Raw genomic sequence first — 21,076 nt, 5'->3', positions numbered from 1 at the left:
CTTCATCCTAACCATGACCTTAGGATGGTGTTTATTAAATTGAAGGGCTCAGGCTGTGGATCATATCATGCTAATGCTTAACTGCTGTTTATAAGTGGGATCTCAAGTAAAAAGGGGCTGCTCAAAAATTAACTAAAAATGAGCCTTGCCTATAGGGCTTACCAGGGGTCATTTTGTAGAAAAATAGATGGTGGCGCTCATCCAGGGATTGTTATGCAGCTGCACTTACTATTCAATGGACAAGGAGGAGGAACTCTCAGAAAGGTTCAGGAGCTGTGCTCCTGTGAGCTCCCACTGAATCTGAAGCCTGGGGCTTACCAAGACTTTTTTTGAACAGCAATGCACAGGAAAGCAGTTCCAAGCTGGTTTGGTGTCAGGGGGCATGGCCTAAGCTTCAAAGAGTTCTTGCTGGGCTTAGCCCTGGGCTTACAATATAAAATTAAAGAAAGGGCATAGTAAGGAAGGAAAGGAGCACAGTAAGGAAGGGAAGCTGCAATCAGAGACCTTTTCAGATGGTACAGCCACACATATTAGGCACCTATCAACCACCCGTAATGGGAGCAATTGCTGCCAAGGCGACTGGTGGAAATCACACTGTGCATGGAAATGCTTTCTTGGATCCAAGCCATAGGTTACAGCATCAGAAACTGGGAGCAGAAATGTATTTCTTATTGAGCAATTGTGTGCAATAGTGCCTCTGCATCCCCCCTACCATGTTTCCATAAATAAAAGGACTTTTTTAATTGTTAAAACAAAGACAGCTGAAAATTCAGGGGGAAGGAGCCAAAAATATCCCACTGGGCCCCCACTAGTCCTGTCTGTTACTAAGCCATTCCTAGAAGAATTACTGAGAGACATACATGCTGGGGGGTGGGGGGAGAGAACAGCATTTTCCCAGGTACAAAATTCAGCGCATGAAATGATAAGGAAATGCTGTCTCAGTGGCACAGGCTCATACACCCACGAGGACAGCTGTCCAACCCAAGCGCAACAAATGGCTAACAATTGTGCATTGGTTGCGCCAATAGAAATGGATAGTCTGGAGAGGCTGGGAGACAAAACAAATGCTACTCCATCTCATTCCCGACCAAGTATCAGGCTGATCAGCTGGGAAGGTTCCGATCTCGTCAGCTAGCCAAGAAACAGAAGGGCATCAGGCTGATCAGGAAAAGGGGGAGGGAGATCTCTGTTTGAATCAAGACCTAGGGCTGGATCCAGCCAGCTTTTCCCCCTCTTTACTATATCTCCAATACTACATAGCTTTGGACCTGCAGGTCCCATGAGGTCCAGCACAGTTTTTTTGGTGGTCAATGGGGATCCCTCAGGGGTGAAAGTAAGCTGGTACAACTACAAACCAGTACCAGTAAGCAAGTGGCCAAAATGTCATCTCTTTTCAGCATCAAACCACCTCTCTGAGCAAGAGAGCACCGGTAATGGTGAGGACTTAAGGAAAGGATTCAAACCTCCCTCAGCTAGGTTTGCCAGACCTGTGCCTGGAAATCCCAAGAGCTTTTGAGTGTGGCATAATGCAGTGAAGACCCAGAAGTGGCATCACCTTATGCCATGATACTCTAGGAATTCCCCCAATCTCTATGGTAAAGACAACAGAGATTAGGGGAAATTCCTAGAGCACCCCAGATGTGGCAATGCTGCATCTGCTATGTCATCCCCCCTTCCCTGTTTTCTCCCACTTTGAAAATAATCAGTGGGGGAGAGCTGGTGGAGGCAGGAGGGTGGCCCACCAGCAGGCTACCTGGCAAGCCTACTCACAGCAATGGTCTATACCTCTACATAGAGATCTGCCTCACCCCAGACCTAACCTCATCATGTTTCCAATTCTGTACACAGTTTGGATGTGTGCAGGGTTTTGGATAGAAAAAGCTGAGCAGGAACTCATTTGCATATTAGGCCACACCCCCTGACACCAAGCCAGCTGGAACTGTGTTCCTACTTAAAAAAAGCCCAGGATGCATGCAACTTGAATGATAATTTGTGGAGGCAAAGACTGGAAACAGAAGGCCTTGGTCTCTAGGATGTCCGGGAGGCCTACTTGTGTGTCTCTCATAGCAGTGCAACTTGCAGAAGTCAGCCAATGAAGCCTCTCAAGACCTGGAGATAAGCACCAATTGAAAAAGCTGACAACCCTCAAGGCCATAAATTGTATTAAGGTGCATATATTGCTTCATCTCAGCCTATCATGGCTTCCCACAAAAGCATCATGGGAACTGAAGCCTGTTAGAGAGCCGTAGGTCCCCTCATGGAATTGCAATGCCCAAGTTTTCCTGGGGGGAGAGGAAATATTCAACCAGTGGCAGTGTGTCCCCTATTTGAGAGGGGGCTTTACCTTATAGCCCCGCTTGCGGCAGAAGCTGAGGCAGACTTGTACAGTGAGCTTGGTGGAGGTGCCACTGCTCCCACTCAGCGCCGGAGGAGTCCCAGAATCCAGGAAGCAGCCGACATAACCAGGCACTGAAGAAAACAACCAAGGGTTTTTAGTCAGATGATCTCCCCTATTTAGCTCTGAAACTTAGCTCCCAGGAGATTCCCATTCCAAATGCTGATTGGGCGCAACATTGTGAGTTGCTTCCAGGGAGTTCACTGGGTGATCCTTTCTCAGCCTACCCTACCTCACAGGGTTGTTGTGAAGGTAAAACAGAAGAGGGGAGAATCATTTATGCCAACCTGAGTTCCCTGGACAAAGGGCAGGATAACAATAATAGTATATTCGAGTCCGCTAGCATCTTAGAGACTATGGTTGCCAGGTCCAATTAAAGAAATATCTGGGGACTTTGGGGGTGGAGCCAGGAGCAAGCATAACTGAACTCCAAAGCGAGTTCTGGCCATCACATTTAAAGAGACCATGCTCCTTTTAAATGCTTCCATTTGGAAATAATGAAAGATAGGGGCACCTTCTTTTGGGGCTCATAGAATTGGACCCCTGGTCCAATTTTTTTGAAACTTAGAAGGTATTTTGAGGAGAGGCACTGGATGCTGTGCTGCAAATTTGGTGCTCTACCTCAAAAAACAGCCTCCCCCAGAGACCCAGATACTCACAGATCAATTCTCCATTATACACTATGGGAATCAGTTTCCTTAGGGAATAATGCGCAGCAGACATTTCCCTCCCTGCCCCGTTTTCTGATGACCCTGAAGCAGGGGGAGGGCCTCCAAACTGGGGGGTCCCCTGCCCCCACATGGGGATTGGCAACCCTATTAGAGACCAATGACATTTTCAGGGTATAAGCTTTTTTTGAGAATGAAAGCTCCCTCTGTCAGATACAAGGTTATACCGCAAAACTCTTCTTAGTCACTAAGGGGCTAGTGGCCTCAATCTAACTGTTCTACTTTAACAGCATCTGTCAAAACATTAACTGGGCCACAGCCAATTTAATTTCTAAAGCGCAATCCAGCAGAATACTATCTGCATATTTTTCTTTGCATCTTGTGCCTATGAGGGTTAAAAACTGAAAAACCTCATTGCTTAATATTCAGGAAAGGTGGACTCAAAAATCCTTGAGAAGGCCTGGTCCCTCCAGGTTCCTCAATCCTATCTGGTCATCTCTGATGCATCTCTCTTAGCTGAACCACACTGAGTCACTTATCTCTTGTTGCCTGGTGCCTGTCCCTCCCTGCCACTGGCTGCCCAGCCTCTTGGCACTCACTGTGGCAGGTAGGGATGTCACAGTACTTCCAATAGATCCCTTCCTCGTTCTCAGAGATGTAGCACCATGGCTGCACATCACCGTCTGGGTTCCGGCAGTAGTTATGGCTGCCCAATCCCCACTCGCCATTAGGGTACTTGGCCGTGTTGTAAACATGTTCCCGTGTCTGGTTCCAGTAGAGACAGGGACGCCCAGTGCTCTCTAGAGAAGTCCGGTTCTGTGTCCCACGATAATCAGCCCCATTCACCATAAAACATTCAGACGACTCTAAGGGAAAAGAAGAGAAAGAGACGGTCAGTGGAACAGTGCCCTCAATTGTTCCCTTGGGTTACCCCAGTGAAACTTATTCAGTGGCTTCAGAGCCACATGCAGTTTTTTTATATGCCTGTGCATGCCTTCTAAGCGCTGTTTCCCAAGCTGGTGCCCGTTCCATGTTTTGGGAAAGTAGGCAAGGTCTTTGCCAGACACGGCTCACAGTTGGCAGTTGGTTTCCACCTTGAAACAGCCACTTCTGGGTAACCTATGGGCCTTCCTGAGGTACAAGTAAACACCGCTCTACCTGTTGATGGTATTTGTAAATGTGGCTCTCTGTGAGCTGAGGAGGAGGAGGAGATGACATTGGATTTATATCCTGACCTTCACTCTGAATCTCAGTCTCAGAGATGCTTACAATCTCTTTTACCTTCCTCCCCCACAACAGACACCCTGTGAGGTACGTGGGGCTGAGAGAACTCTCACAGAAGCTGTCCTTTCAAGGACAGCTCTGCAAGAGCTTTGGCTGACCCAAGGCCATTCCAGCAGGTGCAAGTGGAGGAGTGGGGAATCAACCCGTTTTCTTGTTTTAACTGCTGTAAACTATTTAATGTATTTTAATATTCATTAATCTTATTATTAGAATTTTATGTTGTGAGCCGCCCTGAGCCGCCTCAGTGGGGAGGGCAGGATATAAATCGAATGAAATGAAAATGAAGTTCTCCAGATTAGAGTATGTCACTCTTAACCACTACACCAAGCTGGGTTTCAGTAATGCTGACATTCCTGTGAGGAAAGTCACTGTTGTTACCCTTCCATTGGAGGGGGAAAGAATGGAGGCAAAAGCTGGAGGCACTGTTTTTAAGGCCTCTAATATGCATGCTGAAGGAAGAAGCTGGGTCTAGTGTGGCAGCTAAAACAGTAATCTGAGAGGCCTCTGGTTCAAATCTTACCACATCCCTGCCCCTTCCCCCCCCCCCCCCAGCCCCCAGTCTGCCTCAGGCAGGCAACTTTCTCCCAGCCATCTCATCTGCAATGTGGTGGTAATAAGGGGTCAAATGACACCTGACAGAATGCTGTGATTGAAATGCCAGATGTGCTATCTGGCCCTTCCCAGACTGTTGTAAGCTGGTTTTTGCTCAGAAAAAAAGCATACAAGGAGCGGGAAGTGTTTAACCTTACTCTCCCCAGTTGCACCAGTGATCAGGCTCCATATGGATGCTTTTTAGGGCCAGAATAACACGTTTCAAGTTCCAGTCCTAAGTCTCTGGTGTCAGATGCAGGATGGTCTGAATATTTCCCTATCTTGTAGGACTGTTGCAAAACATGTAACAAGGCACAGTACATGAAATACTTAGTACAATGAAAAGTGGTATAAAAAGGCTATATATTATTACAAGGGACCTTCTGACTTGGAAGTCTTTGTTACTTTGTTATGCCAGCTCTGATAAAAGTTCTGATTTCTAGAGCTGTTCCTAAGAATAGAGATTCTGGGATTTCAGAAAACCTGAAGCTATGCTCTTGAAAGCCTACATTTCCTAATGCTTGCATATCGAGTACAGTCACCAAAGCAGTGTTCCCAAGCACTGGGGATGATGTTGGCCAGCTACCAACTCAGGAAAACAAACTTTTAATTATCAAAGATTTCAGGTTTTCACGGCTGGTAACATCATTAGGGTTTGTAGAATCTTTCGGGATCAAGTACCATGTTCTACTGGAGAAAGTTTTCCTTCCAGACGTTTCGTTCTCAGCTGCGGAGAACATCCTCAGTGGCGTTGCAGCCGGAGCAGGCGCTCTGACCTTCTTGGCTGCTGTGCATTGAGTGGGGCCAGGGCTGCTGGAGAGCTGCTATTTCTAGGCTGGAGGGGGTGTGATGAAAGGGCAATTGGTTTGTGGATGTGCCCATTGTTTGGTGGGGCTTCCTGGAAGGGTAGTGATAAGGAAACTGGCTGTTGAATGTGACCATTGTTCTGTGTTAATTGCTGGGAGGGTTGGAAGGGGTGTGAAGATAAGGAAGATGGTTGTTGACTGTGCTGATTGTTCTGTGGAAAAAATGAAAAAAATGCCTTTTTCATCCACCAATCTTGGTACCCAGCTCTGCAAAACACCCTACAGACTATAAATTGCAGAAAGTCTCAGAACAACCAGCAAATTCCACAAGGTTGACTCAGCCTTCCATCCTTCTGAGGTCAGTAAAATGAGCTTGCTGGGCATAAAGTGTAGCTGACTGGGGAAGGTCATGGTACAACGCCATCCCAAAGTCAGAAATGACTGGTGCTTGCACAGGGGACTTTACCTTTTTATTTCTAAGAACATAAGAACATGAGAGAAGCCATGTTGGATCAGGCTACTGGCCCATCCAGTCCAACACTCTGTGTCACACAGTGGCCAAAAAAAACACAGGAGCCATCAGGAGGTCCATCAGTGGGGCCAGGACACTAGAAGCCCTCCCACTGTCGCTCCTCCCAAGCTCCAAGAATACAGAGCATCACTTGCTCCTGACAGAGAGTTCAATCTATACCCTGTGGCTAATAGCCACTGATGGACCTCTGCTCCATATGTTTATCCAATCCCCTCTTGAAGCTGTCTATGCTTGCAGCTGCCACCAGATCCTGTGATTGTGAATTCCATGTGATAATCACCCTTTGGGTGAAGAAGTACTTCCTTTTTATTAGTTCTAACCCAACTGCTCAACAATTTCATTGAATGTCCACAAGTTCTTGTATTGTGAGAAAGGGAGAAAAGTACTTCTTTCTCTGTCTTCTCTATCCCATGCATAATCTTGTAAACCTCAATCATGTCACCCCCCCAGTCGATGTTTCTGTCAGTTTTCTCCTGCTCGTCATCTGAGATGTTCTGGGGGACACATCTCTCCCGTCCCCCATTTTATTCTCCCAACCACCCTGTGGGGCAGCCTAGGTGGAGTGAAGGATTGGCTCAAGGTCTTGTGAGAAGTCAGCATCTCTCTGATCAGCTGGTGGAGGCTTGGAACTTATTACTTTAACCCCTTATTTGGTCTCAATGAGAATCTGTCCTCGGGGTAGTTAATATTGATAAGGTAGGGTTACCATACTTTGACAAGCAGAAAAGAGGATGTAGTTCTCAGCTTCAAATGACTGATCACTATGACAAATCTCATTTTAAATACCCCTACTATTTAAGCTGAAGAATGCCTCCAATGGAGGACTATAGGGCAAAACAGGCTCAGCCTCCCAACCTCAAAAAAGGACATTTTCATCAGGTTAAAAAAAAAAGAGCTCAAAAGAAGACAGACACCAAAACAAAGAAGACATATCCCCTAAATAGAGGACATCTGGTAACCCTAGATGAGGGTCCTGGTCCTCTGCCCAATGACACTGTTGTTTAAAGAATAATGGCTCAGCTCCATCTATAGTCCATGTATTGCATCATCATCACAAATACCTGCTCACCCTGATATTGAAATCCTCTAGTGGTACTGTGAAAAGGTGCATGTGCTAACATTAGGAGCCCACTCAGAACTCTGGAAGAAAGTAAATCTTTAAAGAATCCTTTGTGGATTTGTCTTAACTGAGGCCCCCAATACAATGTATGTGGGAATGTTCCAACCACTGCGGAATAGCCCTGATGGGTTTCAGCATATCCCACAAGATCACCAAAGGATAGGCACAGCTTGGGTCTGTCTCAAGTGTCAGCAACACACAGCTTTGTTGGCAGATTTATGAAGAAATCATATGTATAATTTCCCTTGATAAAGATATCTCTGAAACATGTCTGGACCGCCAGTCCTTGCAGGTGTCTTTTTCATGTGTGCTTCAGCGTCTCTCCCCTGCTGTTTTTGATCCTCCTTTTCTGTTTGTACACCTCCCAAACACCCGGCGTCTTGTCTCCTTTTCTGCCAACCCGCAGTAGGGACGCCAACTTTAACGTGCACATGTGGCGTAGTGGTTAGAATGGAAGCCCTGGGTTCGAATCACCACAGTGCCGTGGAACCTTGAGCCAGTCACTCTCTGAGTCTAGTCTACCTCACAAGGTAGCTGTTGTAAAGATGAAATGGAAGAAGGGAGAATAATATTGTGAGCTGCTATGGGTACCCATTGGGAAGGAAAGTGGGGTATAAACAAACACAAGAGATGCAGCTTGGTCTGCTAACCTCAGAGCTTGACTGCAGTTGTCTTCATGTGGTGAAAACTCTACTTGCTGATGTTTTCAGATCAAGCTTTCCTCCACCCTGGTCAGTTGGCAACCCTAGCCCCAAAGGAAGAGATTGGGGAGATGGGCAAAAGAGCTGATTCCTGAACCCACCGGGCCATAAACTAAAGCCCGAGATGAAAAACTAGAGCTGATGGCTGTGAGTCCCACGTGGGAATCACATTCTTAGGCAAGGCATAGTCTCTCTGGGCTTGTTTTTAAAAAGGAATCATGGCTTGGATTCAGCCCAGCTTTTCCACTAGCGAAAAGGAGAGAAAGGGAGTTCCTTCTGACCTGCAAAACGTATATGCTGGGAATCATAGGGTCTGCATCACAAAAGCCATAATAAAGATGGAAATTGGGCAAAATTTAGCAAAAGAGCTAGCTGCTTCAGGAAAATGCTTGGAGCTGTCCTTGCGCCCTGAATCTTGGGACCCCTTCTCAGGATGTGAGAAGACCTATGCAGGGAGGGACACTCCTCTTCTTCGAGAGTTCACAAGAGATCACCAGCTGCCCCTCCTCTCAACTCTCTCTCCCCCCTCCCCAACCGCCAAATGTGGAGCTGGAGGAACATCAGAGCCAGCGTGACAAGACAAGCTTGAAAGAAAAGAGGGACATGTCCCAAGGCTGCCTCCAGGGTGGGGGCCAGAAGAGATTAGAGATGCTAAATGTGTAATCGGTTAAAGCATGCTAAGACTTTGAAGATTCAAAGGGAATCGGTGGTGGTGTGGAGAGTGTCGTGTGAGCCTTGGCTGGAGGCAAAAGAAACACAGGAGACCCTTTTAGATCTTACACTCGGGGAGGAGGGGATGGAGGAGGTTCAAAGCCTTCAAAGGCACATTTAATCGGCTATGCCAAGATAGTCAAGTGCAGGCCAAGTTGGGGAGGGAGGGAGGAGACAGGCAGACAGGATTGCCCTCCCCTCTTTTGTTCCTTTGACCTCTGCCAAGGTCAGCTGTGGGTCCTCTTGACCCTGTCATAAGGCTGCCAACTTCCAGGTGGCATCTGGAGAACTCCCACAAATACATTTTATCTCTAAATGACCAAGATCAGTTCCCTGGGAAAAAATGGCTGCTTTGGAGGCTGGGTTCTATGGTATTGTACCCTGCTGGGGTCCTTTCCCTCCCTAAACCTTGCTCTCCTCAGGTTCCACTCCCCAAAATCTCCAGCTATTTTCCAATGCAGAGCTGGCCACTTAAGTTGCCATTAGTAATGAGGGTTCAGCGCCTGTCCTCAAATCACGTCAGTTGGTTTTCAGCCCCCGAGAACTCTTTTTTAATCCTTTCCTTCCCCTTGAACTCACACAGTGGTTACTGTAAAGGGCAAAGTGCTCCTGAGCATGCACCAAGTGGTTTCCTTCTCACTCCTAGCTTACCACAGCCTCTCCTCTGGGATCAAGGAGGCAGAGATGCCTAATCAGAACTCATGACTGAAGCCCTCACACCTGTCATTCTGAAAATTCAGCAGTGCCCATCTGTCATAGGATTGTGGCCAGCAGTGGGTGCCGGGGAGGAGGGGTTAGGAATGTAAAATAAGCAGAAGTATAATCTGGGGGATAAGAACAAGATTCCCAGTGGTCAGAGAGAAGAATTCCAAGTGCCTGGCATACCTCCTTCTCTTCTCTTAAGTACAGCAGAAGCAAAATCCATTTGGCCAAATTACAGATCTATGCAAATGTGTTTGTTGGAAACAGATCACAGAATGCTCAGGTTCTAGGTGCAGAATCTTGATTCTTACACCCCTCTCCCCTTTATGTTTTTAAAACACACAACCTGGCACAAATTCTATCAGGTCAAATCAGTTCCAGCAACCAGGTGTCGATGTCATCTGGGCTAGGAGAAAGGAAAAAAACAGTCACCCCCCCCCCCGCCCACCTCCAAAGGCCAAAGGACTGTGAGAAACGTCCATTTGCTTTGTGCCTCTCAGAGAACTCAGGAGTCCTGGCTCCAAGCCTTCCAGGTCCGATCCCAGACATATTAATGTCCTTCCACAGCTGGGAATAGGCCCAAAAATCTCGCTTCCCTTCCCCTGCCACCATCTCCCCCCCCCCTCCCCAGCCCAAACCTCTCGTGGTGTAACCAGATGCTTTTCCAGACCCCAAGCCCCAGGGGGACAGGCCCCACCTGTTGTTCGGGATGGAAATAGCTGAGAACATAATAAACAGGTGTTTGATATAAAGCAAAAAAGGGGTAGAGGCCGGAGGGAGAATGGATGGGGGGATGTGGAGAAGCTGATGGAGATGGAGGCTGGAGCCTGGCTGTCTAGCAGGTGGCGCATGTTGGCAGCTGAGGCTTCTAGCGGCTGCTTGGGCCCAGTGGGGGGCTGTCTTGGGAGGGGGGATAAAGGGCAGAATGTGAGATAGTCTTGAGGGAGTGAAGGAGGGGGGACACAAAGAACTGGCACATCAGAGGGATAAGTGTCCCTGGATTCTCCATTTGCCAGCGGTGGCGGAATTGCTGAAGAAATGTGAATGCACACGGCTGGGAGAAAAATAACTCGATTCTGACAAATGTGGGATTAGCTATTTCGGGACTATTGTAAGCGGCTTCCTCTGCTCTGGCTGCAGCTGTCGAAAAGGCTGCCAGGCTGTTTGGAAAGGGCTAGACAAGAATTCAGAAAGTATCCTTGCTAAATATATATCTACATATCAGGGGGGTGCGTTCACACGGTTGTTTTCAAAGTGTGTTTGTTTTCAAAGCGTGCTCTGGGGACCCCTGGGGTTATTCAGACACTTCTTCAGCCAGAGCATCAGTCATGGTGGCCAAGCTCCCTGGAAAAATGACAGGGCCACCATTGCTGACAGGCCCATTGCTGATCTTCTCCAGACTTGGACAGATGAAGGAGGCCATTGGGGGTGGTCTAGGCTGGGCCCTCACATACAGACTGATAGTGTTGAGCCCTAGACAGTGTGATGTAATGGTCAGAAGCTTGTAGGAGAATCTGAGAAACCATAAAGATAGCAACCTGAAGCCTGGCTGTTTCGCTCAGCCCTCATTCCCTTCTTAAGGTTAGCTGTGAGGTTAAAACACAGGGAGGAAGAACAACGTATGCTGCCTTGTGATCCTTGTAGGAGAGGCAGGGAAAAAACATAGCTGATAGAATTGTCTGTACACTTTGAAACACACCTCACAATTCTCTGCTGTGTGCCCGTAATGGCTCCATCAACTGTAGGGTTACCAGATGTCCTCTTTTAAGAAGAAATGTCCTCTTTCTTTGGGCTCTTCTAAAGAAACTGATGGAAATGTCCTTTTGGGGGGTTGGAAGGTTAGGAATATTCCTAGTTAGTAACAATTATCACAGCTTAAACAGTAGGGTATTTAAAATGAGATTTGTCATAGTGATCACTTGTTTGAAGTAGTCAGGTTGGGAAATACATCCTCTTTTTTTACTTTTCAAAATATGGTGACCCTAATCAACTGCTTTACGCTGAGCTGGAGACTCCAAGACAGGAATGCATGTTGTTTTAGAAAGTGCAGGATCTGTCTATGGAATACATGCATAGCCTGTACTTCTCCAAGGATTCTAATTGATCTTTTAATGTACGGTATATTGGATATTTAATTTTATTGTTAAATGGTTTGTTTTCAAATGCTACTTGTTGTTACCCGCCTTGAGCCCATTCGTGGGGAAGGCAGGTTAGAAATAGAAAATAAAAAATTATTTCAGAGTAGTCTAAATTACTTTTTCCTTATTTTCTTAACACCTTGAGGGTGGTATTAGGCTAAAACAGATCCAACGGCCCAAGGATCATGCGGGTTGAGTGGAGACTAGAACCCAGGTCTCCTCAGTCTTCATCAGCATGCTAGCTACTATGCCACACTAGGATGAAGGGGATATCTACAAGGTATCTAGAGTTTATGGTGCTCCACCTATACCAGAGGTTAAAACTACAATTCAAAGGACACTTTCCTGTGAGTACACCCTGCTGAATAACATGGAACTTATTCCTGACTAGATTATGGCCCTGATCCAAATCTCTTTCTTCAGGAGTTCCAGTCACATGACTCCAGAGTCACACATAGGGCTGGATACAGCCAGCTTATTCACTCCATCTCACAGTTCCCCTCCTTACAGCTGCCTGTCCACACAACTTTTATCCATGCAGGTGTCACGATCCACAGAGTAAAGCCTTTTTGGGTCATCAAGTAGCTCAGAAGAAAAGCTGGTTGGATTCTATTTGGGTGGAGAGAGGAACAGAAATGTTTAAAATAAATAATTAAAAAATAAGATTCAGTGTTTTATAGAGAGTGGTAGGAGAGTGGCCACATTCTTCCTTCTTCTGTTCTAATTACACCCCAGCGAAAATATCTGGGCAGTTTTCTTTCAGGAAAGGAGCCTCAATCTATTCATCAAGAGATTCTAGTTGTTACCGGCTGACAGAAACATAGCCATTTGGTTGACTCTACAGCTATGGCTCCACTCAAGGTCAACTCCTCCACTCAGGAAAGGATTCCTTTCACCAATCAGATTCCTTTCATGACTAGAAGAATCCTCCAGGGTTGGAAGGGCAGCTCTGGATCAACCCATTGTATAGACAACTATTTCTTTTCCTTCCGGAGCCGCCAAGGCACATCAAAAGCTTGAAGCAGAACATACAAACGGAGGGTTGTCATGACCCATAGCAGTATGACTTATGGAACTGTAAACTTACATTACTCTTTTATCATTGTAATGATTTATGGTCTTGACAAATAAATTACTTAATTACCACTCCATTAATTCCTCTCTCTTTTTTCTTAGAAGGAAATGGCGCAACCTACCCACAAAGCCCTGTATGGCAAGATCTGGGCCAGCCTAATATATTCTTTCTGCCTAAATCCAGCCTTCCAGAACTGGGGGTGGGGGGGAAGGCTTGCTTTTCAGGCCCCTCCATTCAGATTATAACAGCAGGGAGTGGACCGCTTCCCAGGGAAGCCAGTTTGCACTGAAACCTGATGAGTTTTAGGAAGTGAGGCAAGATGTTTTGCTTCTTTAAAATGCCCTTTTTATGAGTGTGGTTTGAAAGAAGAGAAAGAACCAGTCTGGCACAGAGTTTAGTGTGTCAAATTCAAACTGGGAAGACCCAGGTTCAGCTTACTCAGAGACTCTAGACCAATTATTCACTCCTTCTTTCTCTCCCTCAGCCTAACCTACCACACACTGTTGTGAGGACAAAATAAAGGGAGATCTGTGCCACCCTGTGCCATACCTTGAAGCAAGGTATGATCATCAGAGTGGTAGGTAAAGTCTCAGGGCCATAATTCCTTGTAAGGAGAACCAGTCATTAGATTTACAGTTGGTATTTTTCAATGCAATAGTGCAACATTCTTGATCCAGTGCCTTGAAGAATGAAGGTATTTTTACTCATATTTTTATCCTAAACTCCCTCCACAGAGATAAAAGTACTACGAATATCCTTCTCTGATTCTAAGTCTCCCTGGGTCTAATTCTAACCATTACACCACATTGGCTCGTATTGCTATGAACTATAATAAGGCTGGATAAATTTCAATTAAACTAAATTAACTAACCCCGCCCCCCAATCTAAGTTGATCAGGTACAGACAATTGCGTGAAGGCCATTCACAAACAACGCATGCTAGTCACAAGGTGCTTTTGAACTAGGCAAGTTGCACAGGCTCAGGGAGTGCCAAGTCATCACCCTGACTCTCCAGTACATCGGATCTTATTGCTTCAGTTTTGCTTCCTGGGAGGAAGAGTCTGAAGATGCTTTTTGAAGCTCTCATCTGCCTTTCTTCAGATCCTCAAGCATTCTTCGAGTCTCTAGAATGTAACTGTCTGAGATGGCAAGTCAAATGAATTTGAATTCAAAGCAGCTATGTATGATCAGCCATTCTACACCCTACCCGAGATGACTGATCCAGACCTCACTTAGCTGTATCATGCGCTTTCATGTGCTGCATATGTGCCTTCATGTGCTGCACCATCTCCCTGTATCTCTGCCCCTTTACATGAACTTCCTGGGCGGCACAACAGCCTCCACCAATGTGGAATAGTGAGGAGGGGGGTGCTAGTCAGTAGTGTTGCCAGCTGGCCTGGAGGAGGGGGGAAAGGCCAATCCTTTTGATAGAGGTATAATTTGTGGAAAGGGAAAGGACATTTTTCTCCAAGTCAATAAGCAACCCTAGTAGACAGTATGGAAACAAGGGTGTTAGCAGTGTACAAAAGTATCTGTTTGCATCTGTGAAACTTTGGAAGGCGTGAGATTGTGTGCACACTGGAATGAGGTTTTTCCAGCTCTCCCCCCACTACAAAACATGCCACCTTCCTAATACAGTCTGTGTCCTGCCTTGAACTGAGCAGGTAACTGATCTACAAGACATCTCTCAGGCTCAAAAATGACCCAGACACCTTCAGGAACCAGGGGGAATGTTCAAAACTAGATATCCCAAAGAGGAGTGACTCAGGGATCCAAGAAAACCTAAGGCACTCTGCAAACTACAATAGATGAGGGGGGGGGGGAGAAAACCCCCACAAAGCTCAGCTAATCCCTGAGGTCACCGAAAACATAATTCAATCAGTGCAGTAGATTTGATTATAAGAGCAAATGATGGATTGTCCTGTGGAGAGACTTGCAGGAGAGTGGCCAAGTGTGGGGTTTGGAATTTATTTCTTTAAGTCCTGGCTTGATAGCATGGAATCAGTTCTGTTTGTAGGACTGTGAAAGAATAACCCCAGTTCCCCCCTTACAATCACTGGAGGCTCCACAGGCAGCCCCAAATCCACATATTCCACAAAACCAGGGCGAGGAAGGGGGAAGAAGAAGATATTGGATTTATATCCCGCCCTCCACTCCGAAGAGTCTCAGAGCGGCTCACAATCTCCTTTGCCTTCCTCCCCCACAACAGACACCCTGTGAGGTGGGTGGGGCTGAGAGGGCTCTCACAGCAGCTGCCCTTTCAAGGACAACCTCTGCCAGAGCTATGGCTGACCCAAGGCCATGCTAGCAGGTGCAAGTGGAGGAGTGGGGAATCAAACCCGGTTCTCCCAGATAAGAGTCCGCACACTTAACCACTACACCAAAGTGGCTCAAGAGTAAATCCATATTGCTACTACTTGTGAAGGAAGTTAAAAGATACCAAAACAAATGGCTCTCAACGGAGCTTCAAAAAACATATTGTTGGTTTAAAAGAAAAGGGCCAGCGCGTGCTGATGAAGGCGAGAACTCTAGAGTAGAATAAAAAATCATCCTTGCAGGACAGGAAAGGGGGGGTGTCACCCTGGGAAGGTAGCAAACAGAAAGAAAAGATGGACTCAACTGCTCCCTGCTTCACAGCGCCCCCTGATGGCAGCCTCCTGTCTCGCCAGTGTTGAAACAGACATGGGGAGAAACCATGGCTGATGCTGGGTAAGAAAACAAAGAGGAAATTGGATCGCTGTTGGGGCTCTGTAACGTCTAGACTGGCTAACTCCGTCTCCATCAGATTTTCGTGAATAAGAAGAAATTTTGGTTACCCACTAACATCAGGGTGCCAGGAAAAGGGTCACCTGCTGGATCTTGGCTGGACATTCAGCTTTTCAACCAATGTGTGGGGACACCCTAGCAAAGCAGAAGATCCCATGGGCAACTGAAGCCCCTCCTCCCCACTCCCATGGACAACTGAAGCCCCTCCTGTATCTCTTTGGGCCACTACTTACCCAGCTTGTTCTGCAGAAGATTTCTAGTGCCATCCTAAGAAGAGTTATACCCTTTCTAACTCATTGACTTCATCAGACTTAGAAAGATGTAAACGATGAATGTCACTGTTGGTTACCCTTTCTCTCTGTGTGTGGGTGTGTGTGTGGGGGGTTAATATGTATATTAAAAGTGTTGAGAACTTGGATGATGATGGAACTTTTAAAAGTTTACAGTATTTGCACAAGCTTTTATAACAGCTGTCCTCTGTAATCTCTCAAAGAGATCTGTTGATTGTACAATAAAGGGGACTGACTGAACTGGCTGGAATAAATTACCCCAGCAAAAGGAAGATCCACACTGAATCACAGGAGGGGGGGCATTTGCTCTCTGAAAGTCACACACACACACACATATACACACACAGAGAGTTTGGTTGGGCAAAGGGCAATTGAGAAGCAATGCTCTTTTGTTATAACAACAGTTTCCTGTCACTATTTTACTTGGTGGCCGTGGGTCAGTTGTCATTTCCCCTTTCTGCCACGGGTATAAGCACCCCCTATCAAGAGATTTTTGCATGCAGTTGCAGGCATAAGACTCTGTGCATTCACCTGTGGAAGAGATGACTGATGTTGCTTTGGAGTAAGGGCTCCTGGTAAACTAATTTCAGAAGTGGGGAATTTTAAAAGTACAGTGTGAAAGGAGGCACGGACGCAGAGGGAACCACTGACCTGCTGGAGCAGCAGCTGGCTCTCACACTGAGCTCCAGATCTAGGCTCTTGCTCAGTCCCTTTGCTTTCTCTCTCCCTGGGAAAATACATTTAGAAGAATAAGAAAGCCAGTCTCCTTTTGGTCAGGCTTAAGAAAGGAAGATACATTGGTTTTGTTTGTGGCTTTTTCTTCAGGACATCCATCTCCGTTTGTTTCTTGGCACCAGGGTCTAGCTTCAAACCCTGTTATCAGTTTTAGGCTCTGGAATGTGTTCTGCGGTTATAAAAACAGCCTCTGAACATATGCTGAGTGTCTTCTTCAAAGTTTCCTCCCTTCTGGCTATAAACCCGGTACTACCCTGTGAATGGAAAGGAGGCTTTCCAAATGCTAAGTTGTGACTTTGGGACTGCCTAGAGTCCCACTACTCTCCCTCCATCTCCTTACATTCTGCTTGCATTGCTATTAGCACATAAGAGGTGCCCTGCTGGATCCAACCAGTGATAGTCCAACATCCTGTTTCCCACGTTGGCCAGCCCCAACATGCTAAATTTGAGGAGGGGGAAGGCATAACTAGAATTCATTCCCTGCCCTAACCCACTCCCCGGAAAGAACCCAGAATTTCTTTAGGATGTTTCTAAAGATGACTCCGGAAAAAGAGCTGACACTTCTCCCACACAAAGCCACTTAAACCTTGGGATCGCTTTCCAAACTGCCGGGGGAAGTGCCCAAGGCCCTCTGCGGGGGAGGAGGGGACATTTCCCTCCCCACCCCTGCCATCAGCGGCATTGTGGCCTCTCCAAGTACAACCCTGCCCAACCCGGCTCAGCCAGTTCCTGAGTTTGGGATTCCCATCCGACAGGTATCCTGGCTGGCATCCAATCCCGTTTGAAGAGAGGCAGAGGCCGTCTGGCCCTGAAAGTGGAGGTGAAGGTGGACGGGCTCCCCCTTTTCCCCGAGACTGTCACTTGGGATCCAGCAGCTGTCCTGGGGCTGAGTGTGAAATCGGCAGGGCTCTGTCCGTCTGTCTGCCTGCGTTGGGCAAGGGACAAGTGGCTGCAGATGAGGCTGGGGGCTTGTTGGGCCAAGTGGAGGCAGGGAGGAAAGGAGGTGGTGGGGGTCCCGCCAGGGCAGGAGCAGGGAAAGGGCTGGATGCCAAAAACACCGCCCGGCTCTCCAGCTATCCAAGTGGCCCTGAGAATGAGGACTCATGCCTTTAAGCTGCAATGCACCCCCCAAGCCCTCCCCCCTCACTGGCTTTTCAAAGGACTTAGGCACACTTGGGCAGACATAGATCAAGTTGGGTAGCAGTGTTTGTCTGCAGCAGAAGACAAAAACAGTCCAATAGCACCCTGAAGACAAGCAAAATTGGTAGCAGGGAGAGATGCACACAAGATGGAAAAGCCAGGAGGTCTGAAACAGCCTTCAGTAAGGCTGAGGACCCAGGAGTGTGGTTGATCATTCCACTCCCCCCACAGAGGGTTTCATAAAGGGAATCCTGGAATTTGCTCCCCCCCTTCTCAATTCTGCCACTTCCCCTAGAGCCCAAGCAAGGATCCTGGCCCAGGCTGCCCTTTCCCACCCTGTCCCACTCACTCACCTGCCCCCTGGAGAGCCCGTGTCCCTCGAAGCAGAAGCAGGAAGCCAAAGACCACCCAGGGCATCTCTGGACGGAGTCACCCCCCTGCCCCGGGCACCGAGGCTGCCCCACCACTTGGTGGCACCACCGGTACAGCCAGGGTCCCAGATGGGGATGTGGCAGGCGGCAGGCCTGGAGGGGTGGGCTGCAATGGGTGGCGAGGGAGGGAGGAGCAGGTCTCTCTGTACTGTCAAAGCACCAGTCAACCGATATGATCACTTGGGAGCTCTGCAAAGTGGGTGATCTCAGCGGCTCTCTACTTTGGCAGCAGTTTAGTGGAGAGAGTCCCTAGCCATGGTTGAAAGTGGAACCCGTCTAACTGGTCTTCCAGTTGTTGCCTTGCAGAGTCCTGGATCTCATGGGGGATCACATGTCCCTGGCCCTCTCCTGTGGGGATCCCCGAGAGACAAGGTAGCCAAGTCCCCTCCTGGTTTGAGGAACCAGCTGGCTCAAGTGCATCTGGAACCGAAGAGAACTTCTTTTCCCATCAGACGGGGCAAGCCTGACTGGGTCCCCTGCCTTCTGAGCTGGTGGGATCCTGAACCCGATGGATTGTGTGAAGGGGAAATCATCTCCCTAAAGGATCTGAGGATTCTTCAGGCTGACGACTTGGACTTGAGGAGGATCCGGTCTCCTCCTTCCTCACAGCTTCAGATCCCTCCCCCAACAGATCCTGAACCCGGTGGATCTCTTGCCAGAAACGATGCTTGCAGATCTCCTCCTCCTCCACCGCTCTAGTTCTCTCGGCTTCCACCAATCTCTTCTCGTCCCCCACCTCACCACCCCCGCGCGCTCTCCTTGTGTGAATCCAGACTCGCTTCTCTTTTCTGACGGGAGGGGGGGCAGCGGCTGGGACCAGACGCCTCAATTCTTGTCCATGCCAGGTGGGATCAGGTGGGTTCCTTCCATCCCCGCGGGGATCTCGGCGCCTGCGAGGCTGTCGTCGGTGCGAGGATTCCCTCCGCCCTCTCTTACCTCCCGAGGAACAGTCTCGATTCGGGTGCAGACTGAATCCCGAGGCGGGGGGGGGGGGGGGGGAGGCGCTCGACTCCAGGCGGATCAGTGGAGGGAAAGGGGGGGGGGGGGGAGAAGGCGATCGGATCTCAGCGCCGCCGCCCTAGAGCACCACCTGCGGCAGCAGCCGCCCCACCCGCAGGGGCGCCGGCCGGCCTTTCTCGCCTCGGCTCCTGCTGGACGGGATCCGTCCTCGCTCGGGCTGCTGCTGCTGGGCTCTCCGTCGCCGCGTCCCCCCGAGCTCGCTCCCCTGGCAGCGGCCGACGAGAGAAGGGAAGGCGGCTCCCCCGCCATCCCCACCCCACTCCCCGAAGATCTCCCCGCCCCGACCGGCGGCCGCCCCTGGGACGTCCCATCCCGAAGGGGGAGGGCCGAGGGAGGCGGCGGGCGGCTCCTCCGAGGGCGCCTCTCTCTTCTCGCCCGCTCTCAGCAGCCCCGCGCCCAGCCTTGAAATCTGAGACCGGAGGGGAGGGAGGGAGCGCGGCCAGGCGGCGAGGAGAAGGGGCGGCCGCGGAGGCAGCATTTTGCACGCTCTCCGGGCCCAAGGCCGAGGGCACGTGATCGAAGGACGGCTCTGAGCACGTGCAGAGTGCGCCCCCCGGATGCACTCAGAGTCCGGGAGGGCGGGGCGCGCGGGCCGGAGGGGGTGGCCTCTGCCAGACTCTCAGCCCAGCTCGTAGGAAAACCTTAAGCTGGGTCCCGATCCATTTGCCTCGAATCGTTTGTTTAGGTGTGTGTCGTCTGCAGCTTGGCTTCGCGTCCCTTCACCCTTCCAGCTCAGCACGAGGGCAATTCGGAGGGAAGAACTTCCAGGGTCGCGTGGAGAGCCCAGGGCTTCCGTTTAAAACAATACTAATAATTTATACAAATTAAGCGCGGAGGGATCAAGCTCTAGATCAGGCTTATGCCCGACCCAATATGGAAATAACTTAAGAAAAAAGGCAGCCTGGTGATCCCCTAATTGCAGAACTAATAATCCAGTAAATAGAATCATCCCTACATTATTCCGGAGTGATGAATCCTGAGGACCCCTACAAAGTGGCTTATTAGGTTTTTAAAAATTAAAAAAAGGTGTAGTGATGAGGCTTAGAAACCAGCCGCAGTGGCTGAAAACGCTGAGGTGTATGGCCAAGCTCTGATGACTTATTTGCGGGGACATTTGTTTTGTACGCAAGGCCTTTATTTCTGCTTGTCTGGACATTGCAGAGTCGAATCCTGGAGCTGAAAAAAGAGGCTCGTGTCCTGTCGCCTTTTGATGATGCTGCCTTCACAAGCCTTCTTTAATAAATGTCTAATGTGGTTTACAAAACTGAAACCTCCTCCAAATGACTTTGAGGCTTTCACCCAAATAATCTATTGTTACTTCCCCCCATGGCCAGTGCCTGGGAGTAGGCCAAGTAGGCAGCCGTCTAGGGTGCCACCTGATGGGGGCACCACTCTCCCCACACACAGCATGTGTGCTCTTTGGAGCCTGCCTTCCCCAATGGAAAGCAGGCTCCATGGAGCACAGACTCTGCCCTGTTAAAGACCTGGGGAATGTGAATGTGAGTAGTGCCTGCACAGTGCGCTCCTTGGAGCCCAGCAGACTCCAAAGACCGCACTGTGCAGGAACTGCCCAGCCACTTTTACTTTTTGCCCCAGCATCCTCCCAAGGCTAAACTTGACAGGACTTGAACCTGGGGCCAGTGGGGGGGAGGAGGGCAGGTGCGCTGAGGAGCACTTGGCGGCCGTGCTGTGGGGTGGGGGGGCTCATGGAAGTAGGTAGTCTTGCCTGGGGCGTCAAAAAGCCTAGCACCAGCCCTGCTTCCCCCTCCCCTTGGTATATTTTTATCCTTCACTCCCTCCAAAAAGGCCCTGTCCCGAATTGCCCAGGCTAGCCTGATCCTGACCTCCAAGGAATACCAGGGTCGTGACATGGAGGCGGGCAATGGCAAACCACCTCTGCACATCTGTAGGCTTGAAAACCCTACCGGGTCACCATAAGCTGGCTGTGACTTGGTACTTTCCACCTGGGCTT

The 21,076-nt window shown here is 48.8% G+C and overlaps 1 protein-coding gene across 1 annotated transcript in view; it reads right to left on the bottom strand.

Moving 5' to 3' along the window:
* The window catches only part of KREMEN2 (kringle containing transmembrane protein 2), a 59,561-nt gene extending 41,403 nt beyond the window's left edge, over positions 1-18,158 (bottom strand). Inside the window, exons 1-3 of the mRNA XM_060256331.1 lie at positions 18,007-18,158; positions 3,663-3,929; positions 2,345-2,469 (exon numbers count right to left, since the gene is read on the bottom strand). Of these exons, the coding sequence (XP_060112314.1) occupies positions 2,345-2,469; positions 3,663-3,929; positions 18,007-18,070 (456 nt within the window). The 5' untranslated portion in view covers positions 18,071-18,158. The remainder of the gene's footprint in view (positions 1-2,344; positions 2,470-3,662; positions 3,930-18,006) is intronic.
* Between the last annotated feature and the right edge of the window lie 2,918 nt (positions 18,159-21,076).

Source organism: Heteronotia binoei, chromosome 15, assembly GCF_032191835.1.
Source record: "Heteronotia binoei isolate CCM8104 ecotype False Entrance Well chromosome 15, APGP_CSIRO_Hbin_v1, whole genome shotgun sequence".
Classification (NCBI taxonomy): Eukaryota; Metazoa; Chordata; class Lepidosauria; order Squamata; family Gekkonidae; genus Heteronotia; species Heteronotia binoei.
Note: the sequence above shows the minus strand (reverse complement) of the source record. Positions and strands in the feature narration are given on the sequence as shown.